Source organism: Vicugna pacos, chromosome 30 (genome assembly GCF_048564905.1).
Source record: "Vicugna pacos chromosome 30, VicPac4, whole genome shotgun sequence".
Classification (NCBI taxonomy): Eukaryota; Metazoa; Chordata; class Mammalia; order Artiodactyla; family Camelidae; genus Vicugna; species Vicugna pacos.
In genome coordinates this window covers 13,484,178-13,505,943 of record NC_133016.1, presented here as the reverse complement: position 1 = coordinate 13,505,943, position 21,766 = coordinate 13,484,178, and the positions used below count along the sequence as shown (strand labels likewise).

General features: G+C 45.2%; 1 protein-coding gene and 1 non-coding gene across 2 annotated transcripts in view; both read right to left on the bottom strand.

Moving 5' to 3' along the window:
- Positions 1–11,260: 11,260 nt before the first annotated feature.
- Positions 11,261–11,334, bottom strand: TRNAD-AUC (transfer RNA aspartic acid (anticodon AUC)). The gene has a single exon. It is a non-coding gene; the product is annotated as a tRNA-Asp (tRNA).
- A 9,650-nt stretch (positions 11,335–20,984) lies between these two features.
- The window catches only part of FECH (ferrochelatase), a 29,737-nt gene continuing 28,955 nt past the window's right edge, over positions 20,985–21,766 (bottom strand). Inside the window, exon 11 of the mRNA XM_015240526.3 lies at positions 20,985–21,338. Within this exon, the coding sequence (XP_015096012.3) occupies positions 21,204–21,338 (135 nt within the window). The 3' untranslated portion in view covers positions 20,985–21,203. The remainder of the gene's footprint in view (positions 21,339–21,766) is intronic.

Genomic DNA, 21,766 nt, shown 5'->3' with positions numbered 1-21,766 from the left:
CTTGGTGATAAAAGTGCTTGTGGGAGCAGCGCTGGGAGTCGTCTGCTCCTGGTGCAGGAATCAAAGCTCTCCTCCCGATCCACAGTGGTGTACTCGGAGGCATTACCGCTTAAGTGCTCGTTTAAGACTTCCTCCAAAATGCAGCGTGCTCACTGGAGAATCGTAATTAGGCCTCAGTTGTGGGCCGTATTCACACATTGTGCATCATCCTTAAAGATGACAGAAAAAAAATTACCCATGGCCAGTGGATATTAGATCTTTCACCATTGTTCTCCATGAAGAAGAAAATGCACTTAATAATCCTCTGTCTGGACTCACAGCTTTCCGAACGCAGAGTCATATGGCTTTGTTTTGTTTTGAAATAGAAGAAAAGTCGGGAGTGCAGGAAGGCGGCTGGGATTTGTGTGACTGGGATGGACATGGGCGAATGCATAGGAAAGTAAGAGTGAAAGTCATTGTCCATTCATGGGGGTCTGTCAAAACCCAGGGAGACAAAAGTTCCAGAAAACTCACAGACCAAGTTGATCAGGGGTGTACCAGCCCAGAGCTGATTAAACACTTGCACCATGTAATCATTTGAAAATCACTTTTGTCTAATAGTTTGTACGATGAAATAAATTACCGCAAAAAAGTTCAGCTGTTTCTCTATTACTCCTTTTCTTCCCCCAGCCTTCTCTCAAACCCATTCCCATCCCTACATTTCTGCTTTTTGCACAACAATCTGGGTACTGAGTCATAGATTATTATTTCCACTGTACAGATTCTAAAATCTGCACTTTGATAGGAGCCTCACGGCTAATAAAGGAGGTATTACAAGTCAGTGAAAAAGAAGTAAATTATTCAAATGTGATTTTAGAAAAATTGGCTCTCTTGGTGGTGGGAAACAGCTAAATTTCACTTCACATCACAAAATAAAATAAACTGCAGATATGTTAACATTATATAACCCCCCAATTACAAAAAAAAGACTAAGAAAATATAGGTAAATATTTATCTGGTCCCCAAATTGAAAGAGTTCTCCAAGTCTAAAACAGTGTGGGAAATCACAAAGGAATAGAGTAACAGATGACACCACACAAAATTTTAAATATCTAGTTTAAAAAAAATGAATCAAAGCAAAGCCAACAATAAACTGGAAAAAATATTAGCCATATACATGACAAGGCAAAAGGTTAATATTCTTACTATATAAGGCATCCATACAAATCAATAAGGAAAAGAAATAGAAAAGTGGATGAACGTTATGAATGGACGATTTACAAAAGAGAAAATACATCCACCTGCTAATACACGTACAAAAAGCTGCTCAGCCACAAAAGGGAATCAAAGAAATTAACCACAAAGTCATCAGATACAGCTTCATGCTTATCAAATTAGTAAAATACAGAAAGATTGATAGCACCAGACGCTGCAGAGGCGAGGTGAGAGGAATACCAATTCTGTGACCTTTCTGGAAGGCAGTTTGGCGACACGTGTCAAGAACCTTGAAAATAATCACATTCTCTGACCTGGTAATTCCTCTTTAAGGAAGGATTCTATCCTAAAAGGTGATCAGAAATGTGGGCCGAGATGCAGGTAAAAGACATTCTTTAAAGACTAATTTATAATTTCCATAAAATATGGAAACAGTATCCCCCAGTAAGAGAGTGGTTTAAATTGCAGCGTATCTACAGAATGCAATATTATAAAGGTATTAATGTTTTTGAATCATTTTAGCAGCAGGAGAAATATTTATGAGAGAGCATTAGGTGAAGAAATGCTGACTGCAAAATGGTATACAGTGTAAGATCTCAAATATATAAACATGGCATGGGGAAAAAGACTGGAAACCAATGTCCACAGTGGTTGGCAGTGAGTTAAAAATTGATTACAAACTTTTAAAAATGTATTTCTAATTTTCTCCAATGAAAGGCATTTATTTTTCTAGCCAGAAAAAATAATTGGGAAAAACATCTGTGGTTTTAATGTAAAAGTCTCAAAAAGGTAAACAGCATAACAGAGCTCAGCTTCCAGTCACATGAGTCCACGTCCCTTGTTCTCCCCACCCTATCACAGGAGGAAAAAAACAAAGACCCTCAACAGCTAAAAAGCTCACTATACTCTAAAATCATTCCTGAGTTGGTGAACATACTTAGTTGCAATTATGTAGTTATTAGTCATTAGTCCTAATTAGTGCCTCTGTGTTCTGCTTTTTCTGTGTAATATTATCTAACACGTAAATTCCCACATGTCCACATAGTCAATGTGCACATCATTTTAACAACGTGGCGGTCATTGCTATGTGTTCCCCAAACCCTTTCAGCCTGGGCATGTAGTGATACATCCCGCAGCCCTCCTTGCATGTAGGTGCGGCCAGCTGACTGAGTTCTGGCCACTGGGATGTGGGTAAGAAGTAATGTTGCCTCCAGCCCTCCAGATCTGGTGCACCATGTCTGCCGTGCTGCCGCTGTTCCCTCATCCACCTGTGAGATGCAGAGGGGAAACGGTGGGGCCACCGACTGGCTCACCCTGGGTCCCTGGGTGACTGTACGGAGTAGAGAAACTCCTCTCCCCAACCGACCCCCGTTGGACTGTGATGTGGGCAAGGAATAAACTTCTACTGTGAGAGGCCATCAAGGCTTGGGGTTGTTGGTGAAAGCAATTCTCCTGCCCTGACCCCAAAGACAGAGCTCCTATCCCATCACCTCTGCACATTGTAGCCTGTCTGACCACTGTCCTATCCCGAGTGTTGACATGGCTGCTAAATAACGCCACGATTATCTTTGAAGAAATGATCTCTTTCATTTGTTCCTTCTGGCTTATACTTACTGAGTATTTTCCCCAGATGGAATGATTCCCCATCTGGGATGACCAGGGGTCATACCGATGCATTACCAGGGATTTAACTCTTTCGTAGCTCTTGTTACACCCTCGCCAGACTGCTCTCTAGAAATCCTGGAGCAAAATGAGTGCCGCATCAGCAATGCATCCTGTTTCCCCACATCCCCAGAAACAAGGGGCTTTACTGTTTTTTAGTTCTGTTTGTTGATTCCTTAGCACCAAGCAGAAAGTGCTTTAAAGAGATGCTCCTGAGGTCTTTTGCGCGTGCAACATCCAGTGGGAGCTCCTCTACTGCAGTTTGTGGCCAATAATATTTTGCTCTTCCAAGCTTATCTTATTCCTTACCCTTTGGCCTGCCCTCCAATACAGGCAGCCACAGGGACGTTCACAAGTCCTGCATTAGGAAAGTGATGACATTGCAAAATGCAATAAAAGGAATCAAGCTCTCGCTTCTACATTACAAAATAGGCTTTTGGAGACTCACAGCAGAGACTAGAGTTTTAAGGAGGGGAAGAAAGCTTTATGTGTTTCAAAGCCTGGCTTTTGAGAATAAGAAGCCTCAGGCCTGAAGGACTCAGGCATAAATAATAGATTTGGAAGAATACGTGATCAGTCAGAGCCAGACAGCTCTGCCCCAGGCTAGATAAAGTTTCTCCGGGCTGAGGGACCTGAGAAGTAAAGAAGGAAGGGAGGGCTTAAATGGCAAGTCCAGAAGACAGAGGTGTGGGACAGAAGCCCCGAGGGGCAGGGTGACACCCAGTCCCCGTGCTCTACGTGTGCCCATGCAGCAGGGCAGAAGCTTGTGTGGATTCGCCCATTCATTCAGGAAGGCACAGTTCTGAGCACCACGGTTATAAATAGACCTAGTCATTGCTCTCATGGAGCCGACGTCCTAACGGTGGGAAGGGGACAGTAAACAGACAAATGCATGTATATACATATGAGGGGCATTTCATTTATTATATAATGTCAGTGGTGATGAGTGCTCTGCAGACAAATAAAACAAGACTGAGCATGATGGATGGGGGTGTTATTTTCAATAAGGTGTCAGGGAAGGCCTCTCTGAAAAGGAAGCATTTAAACAGTGATGTGGGAAGGAAACCATGAGCATATTTGGGCATAGTATTTGCTAGGAAGTGAGAACAGCAAGTGCAAAGGCCCTGAGGCAGAAGTATGTCTTGTCATAGATGGATCTACAAGGAGGCCAGAGTGGCTACAGCAGAAAGAGAGAGAGATGGAGAGATGGTGGGAGAGACAAAGCCAAAGAGGTAGCAGGGAGACAGGCCACAATCAGGCTATCTGGGCAGACAGGATGGAGACAGCCATACTTAATACAAGGCTTCTCTCTCTCTTTCCCAGGGTAATGTCCAAGTTCCAGGCTATGAAGAGCCAAGGCAATGAGGGTGGGGTGTCACAAGGGGGAACGTCTGGGCTGCAGTCACACCAGATGTGACTGACATGCAGTGACAGCAGATGTGTCCCCAAGGTCTCCCCAGCATCCACCTGGCTTCCTACCGTGTCCACTGTCCTCCCCCATCCCTGGGCCTCTTGTAAGCACACAGAAGACAGTTGGCCTCCCCTGCACCTTGTGGAAGGGTGCCTGCAAGATGCCAAGCAAAGTCCAGAGGAGAAGCTAGTATTTGGGTCCCAGTGCACCCTTGTCCCCTGCTTTGCAACTTATTAGCTATTTATGCAACTTATTAGCTATTTATATTCACGCTGCCACAGCCCTGCCTGTCACATATAAGCCCTGGCTTCAAAATCCCCACCCCTCACTTGAGCTCAGGAATTTAGATTAAAGCAATCAGATTATGCAAAGAAATATCAAGAACATCAAAATATGACTTAACCTTCCCTAGAAATTAGTTGCTAACTACTATAAATAAGTCTCTAATTAGGTGAACATGATGGAAGAGGAATTTTGTTTAGATTCTTTAACAGTTTCTTATGTATTTTTCCACTTGGGTAAATGAACACACGCGCATGTGCACGCACAAACACACACACACACACACACACACCTGCATGCCCTAGAAAAACAGGGATCAGGAATCTGGCACCAGCTATCGACAGATTGCCACTCCTGTTCTAAATGAACTGCCGGCCTGGGCCTCCTTTTCATCTCAAAGGCCACTTGGCATAACCCCATTCATCTGCACAGACTGTCACATTCTCTCTCCTGGACTTCTCCTGTGACCTTCATTCTATTCCCTGCTCATGCCTGAGTGTGGCGGCTGCACTGGATTGATTAAAGTTTTAGCCCTGTCTTGTTTTAATTCAAGAGCTAAACGGAGCATTTAAATGAACTCGTCGCAGGCCCGACTGTCAGGATCCTGAAATCTGGTGCACATTTCTCCTCAGCAACCCCACCCCCATTGTCACTGCTCTGGCTCCGGGTTGGCTTCTGGGTGATGTTCACGGTTGGTTAAAAATGACATCATCGGAGACAGTGAGAGTAGATTAATGTTCATTTCCATCCATCCATCCATCACTGGAGGTCCTGGGTTCATTAACTGTGCTCCAGTCACGATTGCCCTCTACGTCCCATAATTCATCGAGGGCTCTAATGAACCAGCATCGAGTTTGTCAGTTTCCCCAGTTTTGACCGGAAGGGAAAAGAGTTCTTTGGTGCCAAGCATCTTCTATCTTGGAGAGAGAATGTGAGGAGAAGGGTAGAGAAAGGCTGGCACGGTGGCATAAATGTCAGAACAAGCTCATTCATCATCTCTATTTGCAAACACCAAGAAGCACTCCCACAAGCTCACGGACTCTGAACTCACACCTTTTCTTCTGCCCTGGGTCTTCAGTCTGATTGCTGTTTTCCAGGGAGTCACTTGGTCCCTCCATTCTGTTTTTCCACTGTAATAACCTATGGTTCTTCTTATGACAGAGGAGGGAGCACAAGAGAAGAGGCACAGGCATCCATCACCAGGGCTGGATCAGACATACAATGTCACACCTGTGCCCCACAAAATTCTCAGGGGTCTCTCATCCATCCATGCATCCATCCAAGTTAATCCATTCAATTCAACAAATATTTCTCATTCATTTTCTATGTGGCAGGAAATGTGCCAGTTGTTGGGGTGTTTTAAAATGTACCAAAGATTTTGATTTTAATTCATACACATTGAGGCCAAGAGATCAGGAGATAACTACTGAAAAGACAGTTTGTCTTTCATCAAGCCAGTCCTATATATTTTATCCTGATGTGATGGAACACTACACAGCAATAAAAAAGGAATAAGCAACAAATACTTGCAACATGGATGAATCGCAGATATATGTTGAGTGTAGGAAGCCAGAGACAAAACAGTTCCATTTATATGAGGTTCAAGAACATGTAAAACTTATACAAGTCAGAATTGGGGTTACCTCTGGGTATGTGGGTATTGACTTTGAAGGAGTACAAAGGAATTTTTTGGGATGCCAAAAGTATTATGTAAGATGCTCTGCATGGTTGTCATATGGGTGAATACAAATGTTAAACCAAAAAAAAAAAAAGGAAAAATAACAAAGAAGATAGTTTGTCACTTACAATTCCCAAGAGGAGGGTGCACACCATGCCACAGTGTGCAGGGCACACCAGGTTGGTCAGGAGGCAGGAGGAGCGAGGAAAGAAAGGACAAGTGTCTCTATTGGTGGTTTTCATGAGAAGGAATGGGTGAGGCAAGGTAAGAAGCTAAGGAAGCTTGGGATTGGATAGTTTGAAGAACTGCAGAATCTGGGTTGCCCTCGTTGTCCGGTGCCCAGCCCTGGGGTGATTTAGGACAGGGAGATACTGTCCTGGACCTCCAGAGCCTGATGAAAGGAGGCGAATGGGGTGGATGGATTTGGGATCAGTTGGTGTGCATATCAAAGGCATGCTTGAAGACGGCTGTTTGCTAGCTCCAGGAATTAGCTCGCTGTGGAAGGGGTAGTCTCTCTGTGGTCTGCAAGGCCCCAAGATGTCAAATCATCATACAATATAGAAAATTAAAAACGTGATTAATACACAAGGTTTCCCCAAATGACAGTCTCCGTCCTTGAAGAGCTCACAGACCTCAAAATAGTTGCAGGAGAGTTTGATACCATATTGGCATAGGAGCTGTATTAGTCGTCTCTGGGGGTATCTGTCCAGCTCACAACCTCCCACTCTTTGGAAATAGACTCCAAATTTAAAGGAGTAGCAATAGCCAGGTTGATAATTTGTGTCTTCACCCCCCGGCAACCCAACCCCACCCTACCATGGCTAATTGGACTAAAGTGGACCCCTAGTCCCAAGCTCGGCCAATCAAATGTCCTCTGCCATTAATTTGGAATTGAGATTCAGAGACTGCAGATCTGAGTAGGTGCAAATTGTGATGGGTAAGCACAGGGGCCAGGAGACGGTCTTCACCACACAGAGCAGCAGCCCCCAACCCTGGCTACAAGTAGAGCCATCTGGGGAGCTTGTAAGACATACTTAATGCCAGGTTCTCAGCTCAGGCCACTTACATCAGCATCTCTGAGGGTGGGGCCCAGGTGTCACAGCCTTACCTGTCCGGCCTGATTCACCCTCTACTCCCACCAAAACCGAACTCTTACGTCCTAGGCCCTCCAAGAGCACCACGGCGTGGAAGCGACGTGGCACTGCTGTCGTTTGTGTGGATATTCTGCACGTCCATGGAGTATTGCGATAGGGAGCCTGGGGAGGATTTGCAGTCAGCGTTCTCCTTCTCAGCTTCTAATAATAGGAATGCCCATCACAGGAAGATGTGTGGTGTACCCGAGAAGTCGATACATCAATTAACCAAGAAATATTTTTAGAGAGGGGGATGAATGAGAGGAAAGACAAATGTCCTGCTCTGGAGGAGCCTTTAATTAAGCTGCGGAAGGACTTTCGATGTCAATGTAGATAAACACACAGAAATACACATGCCCATGTGCAGTCTATTTAATTGACAATAGGAGACCCAGCATAACACACACTGAATGAATGGTACTCCGTGTGATCAGAAACGAAAGCCCACTCCGCGCTGGCTGGTCCGGGAAGACTTCCTGGAGGTGGGGGTATTTAACCAGGTCTTTTAGGGGAAAGGTGGGCTTCAGACAAGTGGAGAAGGCAAGTAGCACACGGCAGGCCCACAGACCGAGGCAACTTGAAGGAGCATCTTCCCCTCCCCAACTGTGAAAATCGGGCCCCCCAGAAGCTGTCCTCAGCCCTCTACTTGCCCTGCCCCCGCAGCTCTCCCCAGTCTAAATTGTCCTCTGTTCATTACTCCTCTATAGTCTTGGGATTTACACCCTTCCCCCTCGAGGGTGACTTCCTTCTCCGATGAGCAAATCGGAGTCACTTGGAGGCTTAAACTGCCACTGGTCCAGATCCAAGAAAGGACAGGAACCCAGGTCTGACCTTTCACAGAACAGATGCCAAGAGATGAGGCAGGTGATCAGACAAGACAGGAGACCGGGTCTCAGACCTGGGAAGTCGCCACCTTTCAGAGACCTTGGTACATCAAACCCTCAAAACTCAGTCAGTCCACACTGGAACCGTGCCCCACCTTCAAAACATCCACTCTAAGAGGTAGAGGCAGACAAGAGTTTTGTTCCAGCAGCTCAGCTCCTCCCAGGAGCTAATTCCTGAGTGCCCAGGGCCTAGAGTAAGTATAAATCCTAGTCATTCCAGAGAAATTGTCCTTCCTGCATTCTTTCCCCACATTTGCAGATCCCTCCCCAACTTGAGATGAACCAGCAGCCCTCGTGACAGCCATCCTCCCCCTGGGGCTCTTGTCAGGCCCAGGCTCCCCATGTCCCTCTCCTGGACCCTTCATTCCTGACTCTCAAGTATTCAGTCTAAAATTGTCAGACATCTTCCTGGCCCTCTAAGGCCTTGGAACCCACAGCCTCCGGTCAGAGTTTCCGGCCAGGTGCGTCCCTCTCTGTGCCCTCAAGAGCAGAGCTCAGATTTCCATACCTCTCTTCTCCTTTCAAAAATGTCCCTTCCCTCCTCTCAGTTTGGGTAGGAGAACAACATTTGAGGACAGATGCCCCCGGGGCGTCTTGGTCCTGGGGTCGCTGTCCCCCGGCTTCCCTCCCCTACTTCTCATCCCCTTTAGGGGCTTTTTTCCACGACGGCAGCTGAGTTGCAGCTGTAGGTTTCGAGCCAGGCCCGGAACCTTCCTGCTCCTTTCTGCTGCTGTGGAAGGTTTCCCTGCCGCCGGGGATGCAAATGAGCCTCACATGCATTTTTTGAGAGGCCTCAGACACCTCTGCAAAAATGAGGAGAAGCCTGTTCATGGCTTTAGAGTATTCTGGATAATTTATTGTGTCCAGGAACGTGGGCTCTGCGGGGCCCCTCTGCCCTTCCCTCGCGTGTTTGTTTTGGTCTGCCCCGCCGTGCTAGCCAGCTGCCAGGAGCCCTGCATCATTATCCAGCTAGATTTGTCCCCTTTCTAACGATAGACCCTTGGGAGGTTTGACACTGGATCAGTGCTTCTTCCCCTTTGAGGGGAAAAAAAAAAAAACCAACAGCTAATATAGAACTGTTCCTTCCGAGCCGTGCAGGCTGCAGCTCTCAGATTTCAGCCTCGCTTTGCCGTGTCCTTCCTGAGAGTTTGAGCACCAAGTGCCAGCAGGCAGACCCTCTCCCGACAGCTTCCTGTGGCCTCCATGCCGGCCGGGCAGGCAGCGTACAGGACAGTGAGCCTGATCGTGGTGTCACAATTAAAATCCAACATCTTACGCCCAGCAGGCTGCAGATTTGGCGCACTGGATGGTCTCGGGGCTGTCCCACCAGAAATGGCGGAGAAAGATGCAGCTGACATTTTTAGCAATTTGCGTAACGCCATCCCCCGAGGCTCTTTTACATCCTTCCTGGCCGTGGATTGAGATTCAGATGTTCAGCGTTCCCTGCTTTTTTTGCTCTCTCAGTCATCCCTCCACCCAGAATCACGTGCCCCAGCCCTACACTCCTGTCCTCAGAGGACAATCAGAATGACACCTTTAGTGTCTGTGCCTGATTTTACGGCCTCCTGACCTTGTGCCCTTTGGAGTTCAAAGGTCACATCAGGCAGCAGGCAGGGAGGTTTTTGATGTAACCTCTGAACCCCAGAAAACAAAAGGGCAGAGGCCCACAGAGACCATCCATCTAAAAATGGGCATATGAAGAATGCACCTCCATCAGCCCAGGGCATGCAAATCACCAAACATTTTTATGGGGCAGCCGGCTAAATCCAAACTTAGAGCCGGAAGGAGGGACGCAAACCCCCGATCCCAGCACATAAATCAGAGCTTGAGAAGAGCAAAGAAATGAGTTTACAGCTGGCTCAGAGTGAAAGGATTTGCAAGATGTGATTTATAAATTGGCTTCCTCCCCCTCCTCCTGCCCCCATACAAACACACACACACGTGTGCACACACACACACACACACTCACGTGCACGACGGTCAACACTCCACCACCAATTGAAAATCAAGCACTTTCCTTTCCAAAGGTTTGCCCAGTGGCGAAGCCTGCTCTGGACAGGTGTGTGAGGGCCATCAAAGGCCAAGGGCTTTCTCCTTGGCCACCAGAACCCCCTCAGAAACGGGCCTAGAGGCAGTAGAGCAGACCGCCAAGAAGAAAGACGAGGACTTGTCAGATAGGTGAAAGGTTGGTCCCACAAAGCAGGTCACATTCTGCAGCGCAAATGTCAGCTCCCACACTACACAGATTGTCCCAAACAGCCCTGAATACCTGGCACACACGACGTTGAACAAAGGTCAGACTAATTTCTGAATTGCTGAGAAATATGATTCAAATAGTTAGGGCGCTGAACAGGAGGGGCTCCCATGCTCATTACTACTGAGATTTTATTTCTGTAAAAAAAATAAGCACCTACATGTGTGTATCGAGCTTAGCCAGGCAAAACGCTGATGCTGGGAAACAGATCTTGAGAACTTTGCAGAACAACTTCGTAGGAGCGAAAGTTCTGTTCAGAGACCAGAACATGGGAAGGAAAAAAAATAAAAGTGCCTTAGCCTTTTAAATGAAGATTCAGTTTGCAAACAAAATGTGTCCTCTTCTTTTTAAAAGATAAAGAAAGAAATGTGTCCTCTTCTATAGTGAAGCCGGAAGTTGTATGGGGATCCTCCAGATCCTCATCTCAGACCCTCCATCTGGAAGAATTTCTCTCTGCTCTGCCTCATCCACCTCCTCCTTTAAACGTTGTTTCAAATTGTCTTTTCCCTGCCAGGGGTGACTCTATTTTTAACTGTATCTGAACAGGGGCACGACTGTTTAATAGAAATGTGTCCTGAACAGTGGGACCCACATTTTAGTACCTATTTAATATTTTTAAAATCCAATTGAAAAAAATAACAGTTCCAATCATCAGAAGCAAATCTGAGAAAGATGGAAATATTTGAAGATTCCTCTAAAGCAGATACTCTTAAACTTTTCCTTTGGAGGGGAGGTAATTAGGTTTTCATTAATTTATTTAGATGGAGGTGCTGGGGATTGAACCCAGGACCTCATGCATGATAAGCCAGGTGCTCTACCACTGAGCTATACCCTCCCCAACCTATTCTAAAGCAGATAAAGGGAGAGTTGCGGTTTCTAAAAACAAAAGCCTATGCTAAGATTTTTAATGAAATGAAATCGTCATAATAAAAAATTCTCTGGGACTCCGTTTCTACCTGTGAGTTATGCTGAGAATTAAGCATCTCTCCTTGGACACTGGAAAATCCTTGTGGATGTGTAGCATGGGGAAGGTATATAAGCCCAGCTTCCCTCTACGTTCAGAACAAAGACACCTTTCATCCACCTCCACTCTCCCAAACTTCAGGTGCACACACATGTGCACGCACGCGTACGCACACACACACACACGCAAAATGAACCAAGAAAGGAAGGAAAAGAGATTGGTAATGAGAGAGCCCACTAATGGCTTGGCTTAAGTATAGAACAACATCCCATCTCTGTTCTAGAAAATAATCAATCAAGCACTTAATTTTCAACATAAAAGTAAGCTGCCAGGAGACTGTTAATAGATAACCAAATAAATTAACAGTTGTAGGTGGGATTTGAAACCAGGTCAGATTTCCTTCTCCCCCAAGCTCTGAGCTCATGCATATAAAGGGTCTCCCCAGCTGGGCACTCGCTCTCATACCGTTTCAAAGTGGGAAATCTCCTTTTAGCCAATATCCCCTCTCAGTGGGCTGGTCACTTCAGGGAATTGTCCTTTGTGCGTCTTCCATAAATTTTATAACACCGCTACTCTACAATATTGATGGGCAACTTGGCCTTGGCCCAGGGCCGCAGTGGGTTAGCGTGGCCATGAAAACCTTCAGAAGCGTAGAAACAGGAAGGAACACATTCCCCGCTGACCTTTCTTAAAGGGACAATTGTGTAAGTGCAGTGGTTACCTGAGCTGGACGCCTGCCCGGCTTTGACGGACGGCTCTGCCCTCTGGGAGCCGGTTCGGGGACAGGCGGGGACAGGAGGGCGGGAGGGACACACACAGGCAACACTCAGGTACCTGCAGACGCGTAAAGGGTAAGTGAAATCCACACATAATCCCCCAAGTTGTTTTAACCTGAAACTCCACTTTCTCCCGACATTCAGAGTCTTTGCAAAGTTACTGATGAATAAGGATTGACAGCTTTCTAGTCTGTCTCTTTTTCCCTCAACCCACGACCTTCTCAGGGCAAGTGGCCAAAAGGAAACGCAACAAGGAACATAAAAGGCAGGACTAGAGAATCGATCCCTGATTCCTGGAGGCTCCGAGGGCTCTCTGAACTTTCAGGATAACCTCCGTCCTGCCAGCACAGTCTCTTCGCGACGCTCCCGGAGAAAACAACACTGTAAGATCCCACCTCCCAGAATAAAGTCACACTGAGAACAAGACAGCAATCGTCTGCGAACCAAACGAATAGCAAGAGTCAATAATCACTACCAATTATTGGGCCTTGAACACACACACACACACACACACCAAGCACCGTTCTAAACACATTATGCATGTGATCTCATTTAACACTTTTTTAAAAATCTGCCAAAATATCCTTTGGTCCAGAAAACCCACTTCTAGGAGTTTCTTCCTTTGGAAATGGTTGAAGACTATGCCTAAAAATTTGTCTGTAAGGATATGTATCAAATACGAGCAAAAAAATAATAAAACTGTCCAATAAGTGAGAAGTGGCAAACAAATCACATTATATCCAAACAATATGGTTTTGTACAGACATTTAAGTCTATGCTGTAAAAGAATATGTAATGACAAATAAAATGTGTCCATGACATAGTATTCAATAAGCAATATAAAGAGTAGAAACAATACGAATATTTTTATAAATTTGAAGTAAAATTTTATAAATTTTTACCGATTTATGCATAAAATATACGTGATAAGATTCATCAAAGTGCTATAAGATGATTATAGGTGATTTTTTTCCTTTATTTGTCTTACATTTTAATTTCTTTTGACTTATAAGAAATGTCTTTTAAAAGTGATGATTCAAGTACAGTGCCCAAATATTCATAGGTGTTAATTAACTTAATAATAGCCTATTACACACACAAAGCCCTTTTTAGTCTAGTGCAATGCGGTTTTACATGCATTGTCTCAGCTGACCCTCACGGCAGCCTTTTGACAGGTGGACAGAGCAGGTGTTTTAGAATTCTGGGGATGTTCAAACATACAAAGAAATTAAAGGGAATGGTACAAAGATCCCAGCTCCCCACCATCGCCCCAACTGCGTCTCGCCGGGCAGCTCGCAGGTCTCTCTGGAGAAGGGAAGCCCGGGCTGTGGACCACTGGCCTGCTGCTCCAAGCTCTCCCACCCACTGAGGGGGACGCAGCTCCAACTGCTGCATCTGAGCCTCTCAAAGTAACCTGCCTAATTCCTGCTTTGGCTTCTCCCGCCATGAGCACTTAGGTTCTCCAGAATTCTGCTCTGCTCAGGACAGGAAGGGAGTGCATGGTAGGGGAACATCCCAGAATACATGGAAAGCAAAATCTCCGACAAGGGATTGTCCGCGCTGTGATGGGGCTGGCTCTTGCTGGCTCACGAAAGCCAGTTGTTGGCATCTCTGCCCAGCTCTGCCCTCAGTGACTTCACAAAGGCAGCTTGGGAGTCAGCAGAGGTGGCAGTGTTTACACCATGGAAATCGGCAAACCCTACCCATCAGGGCATTTTCCCCCACCGCAGGGCCAGTTTTTAACAGTTTTCAGCACACCGCTGGGTTGTCTCGGAAACAGAAATCCACATATTAAAATGATGGTTGACTATCCAGACTCTGCTTTAAACAAAATTATGCCTGAAGAGACTACAGCAGGATCTAGACATTGTTTTGAAATGCTGTCACGTTATCCAGAAAACCATTTCAATATTTATGAACTTGCCAATTTGCCTACTATCCACCCACCTTGCAGACACTTAAATTTGTCTCCTCTTGCTGTGTCCTCTTCAAAGAAAAGGCGTCCAGTGCACTTTTTACATTTCTAAACTTGATGGGCCCAAACGATATTTGAGACAAGAGCGGCCCCTTCCACTGAGGTGCTGGGTCCACGTGGGACACTCCATGGCCTTGGCCTTGCTCCCCGGGGCCGTAGGGCAGGGCAGCATGCTGGCCTCTGCTCCGGCTCCCAGTCCTCAGGCCACTTTCCCTGGTGCTGCACCAACCAGCTCTGCTCTTTCTGCACTTGTGGGTAACTCAGCAGGGACTGAAACTTGATCAGGGGATAACTTGGTCCAGATGGTGCTGATGCAGACAGAGATAATGGGCAGAAGCATCCAGCAGTGCGCATCCTTAGTCTGGGGGAATCCATTTAAAGTTCTTTGAGAAGTGACTCTACCGAGCTGCCACACACCCTCCAAATGCAACCTCGTGTTGTACAGCTGCTGCCGCATGTGTGAGCTTGCTCCCGAAGAGACGATCAGCTCTCAAGAAGGGAAGGCCAGGATGACCTTCTCTGCAGGGTGGCACCGCCAGGCTCAGCTGGGCACTGGGCCTTTGCGGGATGTGAAACAGATCAGGCATAAAACCCTGAAGACATCCCCAGCTCCCAAGGATCAAGGGATTCCGGCAAAGGATAACGGGGCTGGAGGCAAAAGAAAGCATCGCAGATGCGCAGGAGGGTGAAAGGGCCACACGTAGTGGCTGTCGCTGTCTTGGTCAAGTTGTGAGGCGTAGGAGAGGGTGGAATTCACCATTTGACACTGTTTTTTTCCCTTGGTGTCACGGACTCGACACAAGACACAAATGAAAGAAACTGCTTGTCATCTGCAGAGCCCAGTCCTGAGAAAAGCTGGCTTTGCTTCAGGAAAAAACAGGAACTGTGAAACCAGAGGCACTAGGGTGTGAAGCTGACACTGTAGGGAGAGGGTCACTCTGGGATGGGCGAGGACACAGGGCGGCATCCCGGGGCCAGCTCTGGACTCAGCACTCCGCCGCCTTCTCTCTGACTACCATGGTCCCCAGAAAGTTTGACCTCCTGGAGGAATGGGCGTGCAGAGAGGCCCCTGTGAAACAGGAGGGGCATGCAGAGAGTCGCTGCCGGCCTTAGGAAGGAGTGGTTTGTTACCTGAACAAGTGCCGGGTGCAGCCTGCGATTCTCAGACAAGTAGCTGGGGCTGAGGAAGGTGCGGAGATGCACCTCCATCCAGCCCTCCAGCTGCAGATGAGCAGGAGAGGGAGACTCACATCTCAGGGACCCTGTTAGTACAACAGGCCCATGGGATTTCTTGGGAGACAACTGGAATCTTACTAGAAAGATTAAAATAACTAGTCACCATGGGACAGCTTCCATTCTCAATAGACCATGATCTACAGAGAGAGCTGCCTCTCTCTCTAGAACGAACCTGGGGAACAGTGCAGTATGCAATCCACATGTACTATTTCCATCATCCCAGAAAAGTACATGTACCATTCCCATCATCCCAGAAAAGTTCCTTTTTAGGTAATAGTGTTTTGGTAAATGGTCACCAACCAGCTCTCTGAAAAGACAATCTATGTATATATGTGTATATGTTTATTATAAGTTTTCCCAGTATAAAAGATACAGGACACACCATTGACAATAATAAAATACCAGCACTCTTGGCTGTAAATTCTGTGTAGTCGACTGATTTTCAAAGAATGCTTTTGTTGATTTTTACCAGACTCTTATAACTGTAGCCAGCCTAGATAGTTCTGACCTGAATATTGATGTTTTTGTTTATATGAATAATACACATGTGAAACGACTTCTCTGTATGTCGAAAGTTCGCTTGGATAAATAATATAATAGTTTTCACATAATGGGAGAATATTCCCTTGAGCTTTTTGTGCTATTCACAATGTCATGGCTACAGACATGACAACGTTTAATATGCATAAACATTGTTTCCAGCACTTTCTAGGTAGTCACCAAAAGTCTAGGTAATCAACAAAACAAGCAAACCCTAAGACAGAGTATTTGCTGATTTCCAGTGTAAATAGCCCTTCTGTAGCCTGTTTCAAGCCACCAGGATGATGTCACTGAACTAAGCTGGAAAGAGGGGGGACAGTAGCTCATCACTATATGGCATTTTCACTACATAGGTATGATAAACACAAGTCACCTCTAGAACAAAGATGACAAAATATAGTAAAGCAATTGGGAAATTATGATTTTTGAGTATTTATTACTTTTTTTAACATAATGTAACTGTAAGATGTAACATTGTTAATGCTTGCTATGTTTAACCACTGGAAATTTTAACGATCGGCCAGCAACCCCCTGCTTGTAAGCCTGTGCAGTTAATCCCATCCCACATCTACAATTTTTTTTTAAATAAGGAAAAGGTAAAAATATAGAATACCTCAAATTCTCAGGGCAAAATCTATTATTTCTTAACATGTTGGGAAAGTAAAACTTCGACCCGTGGGGGAGAGTGGGAAGGAGAAAAGACAGCCCATGTGTTTTCATTTCTGGGGCAGGCTGCTGAGAGGGGGCCTGGGACATCAGAGTGACAGCTGTCAAATGACCAGAAATAGGGCCCCGCGAGTCCTGCCCAAGGGCTGATAACAAAGGTTCAAACCAGGCTTTTTTCCAAAAACGTTTTTAATTCCGACATCCCTTCTAATAGCTTACCGTAGACTAATTTAGCCAGGAGTTGTTATGCTAAAAGTGGAAGCTAATGATTTCAGCTGAAAACAACTAAGCCGGCACTATCAGAGTGCATTGTATGGAAATGATTGTCAAGGGTGTATTTGTTTGCCACTTCCTTTTCTCTGCAGAAAGGCTTAATAAGATTCCCACAGCCAAAGCAGAAGCATTTCCTCCTCTCCCGGGAGCCGGGAGGATGACTGTGTTCTCTGGGGGGCACCCACGTCCCAGCGCCCTTCTGAGACTCATCTCACACAGGGAGCCGAAGGGCACCAACTGCTGCTGCTGCTCGTCATGTTAGGGCCACTCAGCGAATACTGACAGCATCGACATATTTCTCCTGAGCGCCCACCGGTACCCATCACTCGGCTCTGTGCTGTACAGCTCGGCACACTTTCCAAAGGAAGTGCGTTGTGAAAAGCAGCATGCCTTTTTAAGGCAACGGTCAGATATTAGACCACACAAATGTCCGGCTGGAGGAAAGCTAGGGGAAAAATTGACGATCAAGTTTTCAGGTGCCGCTGCTTGAATTAATCAGGAATGTTAGAAACTGAGCACACGGGAACTTCAACAAAATTATGACATGATTAAATATTTCCAATGGCAATGATTTAAGCAGAATTCAGGTTTCTTGAGCCATCTGATATTGAGATTTAATCCATTTGATGTACGTACCCTGAAACCTTTTGATGCCAGCTTCTATGAAAAGAAATTTGAGCGTCGCAGGAAGCCTCATGGACTGGGGTAAGTCACTGAAGGGGATTCTTGCAAAGGAATCTCAATTGTTAGGCAATCAGAACAAAACTCCTCAGAATATTTACAAAGTCTGGGGCATGACTTTGAAGTATTTTTAATTTTACAATTTTTAGAAAAAAATGAAAGAAATGCTTAGCTTTTGTCTTCCTCCAAGGATTCCCATATTAAGACTGAGAAACTGAATGATCTTAATTTAGAACACAAGTCTTAGGGTCCACTTAGAATCCCCTTTTTCCAGCTTGGAACGTCTCAATGAATTTCACATTTCTACCCAATGTTGAGAAGCACGTTCCTGGACCATCTTCAGGATCCTGACAGGAGGGGTTTTGCAGGCTGGGTTAAGAGCTTAGAGATGCAGTACCAAGATGTGGTCAAGGGGTCCGGGCTCACATACTTGTGCACATGTGCACAGGTGTTTGTTCTTTCTTACAGCCACCAGCTTTAAATTCTGCCCTCCAGCTATAGCTACACAAGTTGGCTCCTTACCCCATTCACCCCTAAACCCAGAATGGAGGAGTACACGCAGACCCACAGGGTTACCTACACTCTGGGATGGGGAACAGGTCTTACTCCTGCCTCTACTCAGTGGTGTGGACTCACCCTTGTGGTGGTAATAACATATTTTGGCTCAATAGAATAGCATCAGATTGAGCAAGTGATTTCTCTTGCATACATTACATTAGGATTTCTTGAATTAAATGCCCAATTTATGAGAACAGATTAGCTGAGGGGAAAAAATGCAGCAACTTTATTCTGAGATCTGTTCCACCAAATCAATGTATTCTCCCCAAAAAGAAATCGAGAAGGAGAGAAAAAGTCTATTTTTTTTTAAAATCAGCTGAACATGTAAATGACCTAATGTAAATTTAAGATTGTTAACATACCTTCTGAAAGGCTTAGTTTGGGCAACTTGGGGCAGAAAAATCCATTTTCTTGTCATACCTACATAATCATCGTTTAAATAATTTGAGCCATAAAGAAAAATTTGACAGAACCCTAGAGTTCGTGACATTCTGTTTGTGAGATTATTTGAGCAAAGATGTACTCAGTACTGAGGTACTAGCAGGAAGAGTCATGGGTTTTTACTTCTCAGCATCAACAAGCCACGGACGTACGTTTAAAGGGCTTTTAATGATGTTTCGTTTCTCCTGATATGGAGCAAATTTTCTTCGAGTGCAAAACTTTCTTTTAATTTTAAAAAGGTTAGCAGTTCCAGAATGCATATTCTGTAGAAGAGTTCCTTCCTTCTGTGCTAAATATCTAGTGATCTGAGCCTCATAATAACCCTGGCAAGCCAGACCACCTCACCATCACAGCTCCTGCAAGTCTGCTGTGCAAGCTGATTCATCATTTAAAGCCAGGTTCTGTACAGAAACACAGCTTAGAGAAACGGCCAGCAGTGCACTGCTAATTACCAGGGCAAACATTTGTATTTCAAAGTTGAGGAGCAGGGTAACATTTCTCAAAGACCATTAGCTCTAAAAAGAGCAATTGTTGATTTCGTCCTACCAAATGCTACCCTCAGGTATGGACCCATCCCCATCTTTGGTTAAGAACAGTCAAAGGTAACGCTTCTTAAGACAAGAAATACCACGGGTAGTGATCCCCATAAGTCCTCCCTTGCCTCTCACTACGGAGTCTGGGCTGGTCCCAACTCACAATCAAGGACGTCATTCCAGACAGCCTAGTCACTGTTGTTTCCAAAGTTTCCTCCAGATACCCTAGCAAGAGCTCCTGGAGTTTTCTGCAACATCTCCAAAAGAACACACATCCATCTCGAAAGCAGTCGGCGTGAAGCAGGGCCTTAGCAAATTTCCTGAAGGAGAGAGAATGGTTGCAGTGTGACCTGCCTTCCGGCGCCACGCCACCAACCCAGAGTTCACTTCCCCCAGGGACAGTCACTCAAAATAGACCTTGGATCCAGTTCCCCCAAAGCAGATGGAAACAGATGAGAAAAATTCTGAACAACGATCAATGCCTTGTACCTTTTTCTGGAAACACAATCTACTAATAGGAAACCAATTTTTTGAAAAAAATGTAGATGCTACTCAAGTTTCAAAGCCGTTATCAGTGTGGGAAAACTATTAACTAAACTGGGTGGCATGTTTCATTTCTTGTATTACAAAATAAATTCCTCTTATTTAATAATTTTGATTATTAGCTAATTTGGATTACTTTTGATTTAACAGAGAGCATGAATCAATAAAACTTTAATGGATAAAACTTTAATGATGTAATAATATTTATTAATATAGTAAATCCTGAATATAGAAGATCTATGACTCCTCTAATACTTTCACTTTATGAACTGGCTTTAAAAAAAAAAATCAAAGAAACGCTCTTTTGAAGAACAAAGTTTTAGGGATTAAAAGAAAGAGAAAATAATTATTACAAATTCATCATGGATCCAACAGAGATTTTTTTAGTCCATTTAAATCCAGGTGTAGAAAATCCGATTCTAATACTGTTAGAACAACTTTTCACTCACAAGTTCAAGGTTACAATGGCATCTAAAATGTTCAGGGGAAAAGACGGACATGAAATACAATAATATGATTAACAGTTGTTGCAGACAGCTATTTTCCTTTTCTCTATTTTCCAAATTTCCTAGAGCTTGGTTATATAATTTTGGTAATAAAAATTATAAATTAAGAAAGAATTTGAGGTTACACAACATAGTTGACTTTTTAAAATAATCCTTCAAACAAATATGCAGAAAGGGGACATTCAAGCAAGATGAAGAAGATGCTCAAAGGAAAGGCTGGCAAGGTCCTGGGAGAAGCTTGAACACGAAACCCTTCATCAGTGTTTCCCCATCCCTGGAGACAAAAAGCAGCCGGAGACCCCTTTCTCATGGCACCACTGATTCACACCAACGCATGGATTCCTACACATTTTTCAGCCCTGTGCGCCTGGGGAATCTCAAAGCACTTTTGAATCTATACCTGATTCGGTTCAATGGTGAGGAAGGTGAGGTCCAGACACCAGGACCAAAATGACCAATTAATAGTGACATCACCGGAAAAGCAGCCAGTGTAGGCAACCATATCACCTGCCCGGCATTCTGCCACTGGCCTAGGGAAGGAGGAGGTAACATTTCTTTTTGCAAATTATATTTTACTTACTCAACTAAGTTCACTTCACAAAACAATAAGGATGAGACTGTGAACAGATCTCCTTCACAGTGACAGCCCACAGAGGGGACTCTGTACCCTTGCAGGGGATTTTTTGCGCAATAAAACCAAAATCGGTATTGAAAGTACCTGTGCGTCTCATAAGATAAATTTTTAAAACTCATTTCAAGTGGATATTCCAGACTAGTAACTTCAGCTCGAGAGGGGGAATATAAATGCTTACTGTATTGGTCTATATAAATAAAAAGCCCTCAATAAGGATTTCAGAGTCCATTCCTCAAGAAATCACACAATCGGTGGCCAAAGGCTGTAACTCAGCTAATGTAACTTCCTCCGTTGATCGCTAAATACACCCTCCTCCACCTCCCTCGGAGGCGGCAGGGGGCTGGGCGTTCGCCTGATCCCACCGGTGCGCTGGCCCGGCTCACAGCTGCTGGTTGGTGAAGAAGGATTTGGTCTCCCTGCAGACGGGGTTCACGCAGAGCGGACAACTCAGAGTCAGCTGCGTGGAGCACAGCTCCTTGGACTGCATGTGCGAGTGCACCAGGTCGGCCAGGGCCTGCGGGGCGGACGACAGGAGGGCAAGGTCCGTCAGAAGCGCGAGGTCTGCCTGCTGCTCGCCCGCACCCCCTCCCACCTGCCCAGATCATCACGAGGGCATGGGGCTTCTTTTCATCTGGAGTATGAATCCTTGGAACCAAATTCTGTAACGTCTTCCTGTCCTAGGAATGCTCAGCTTAGGGCAGAGTTTAAAATACAGGTTTTAGAAAATGAAATCCTCTTACCCCACCTGCTGAACGTTGTCTCTGAAAGGCAGGTTTTGAATTGGACACGGCTGTAGGTGGGTGGAAATGAGAAAATGGGGGCTCTCAAAAGGGAAAAAGAGCGAGCGTATAAGGAATTCGATTTTATTTTTGTAATTAATTGGAACTCAAAATGTTCTAATAAGTGAGAAAACCAATATTCTGTAAGAGTTTCTCAGAGGAC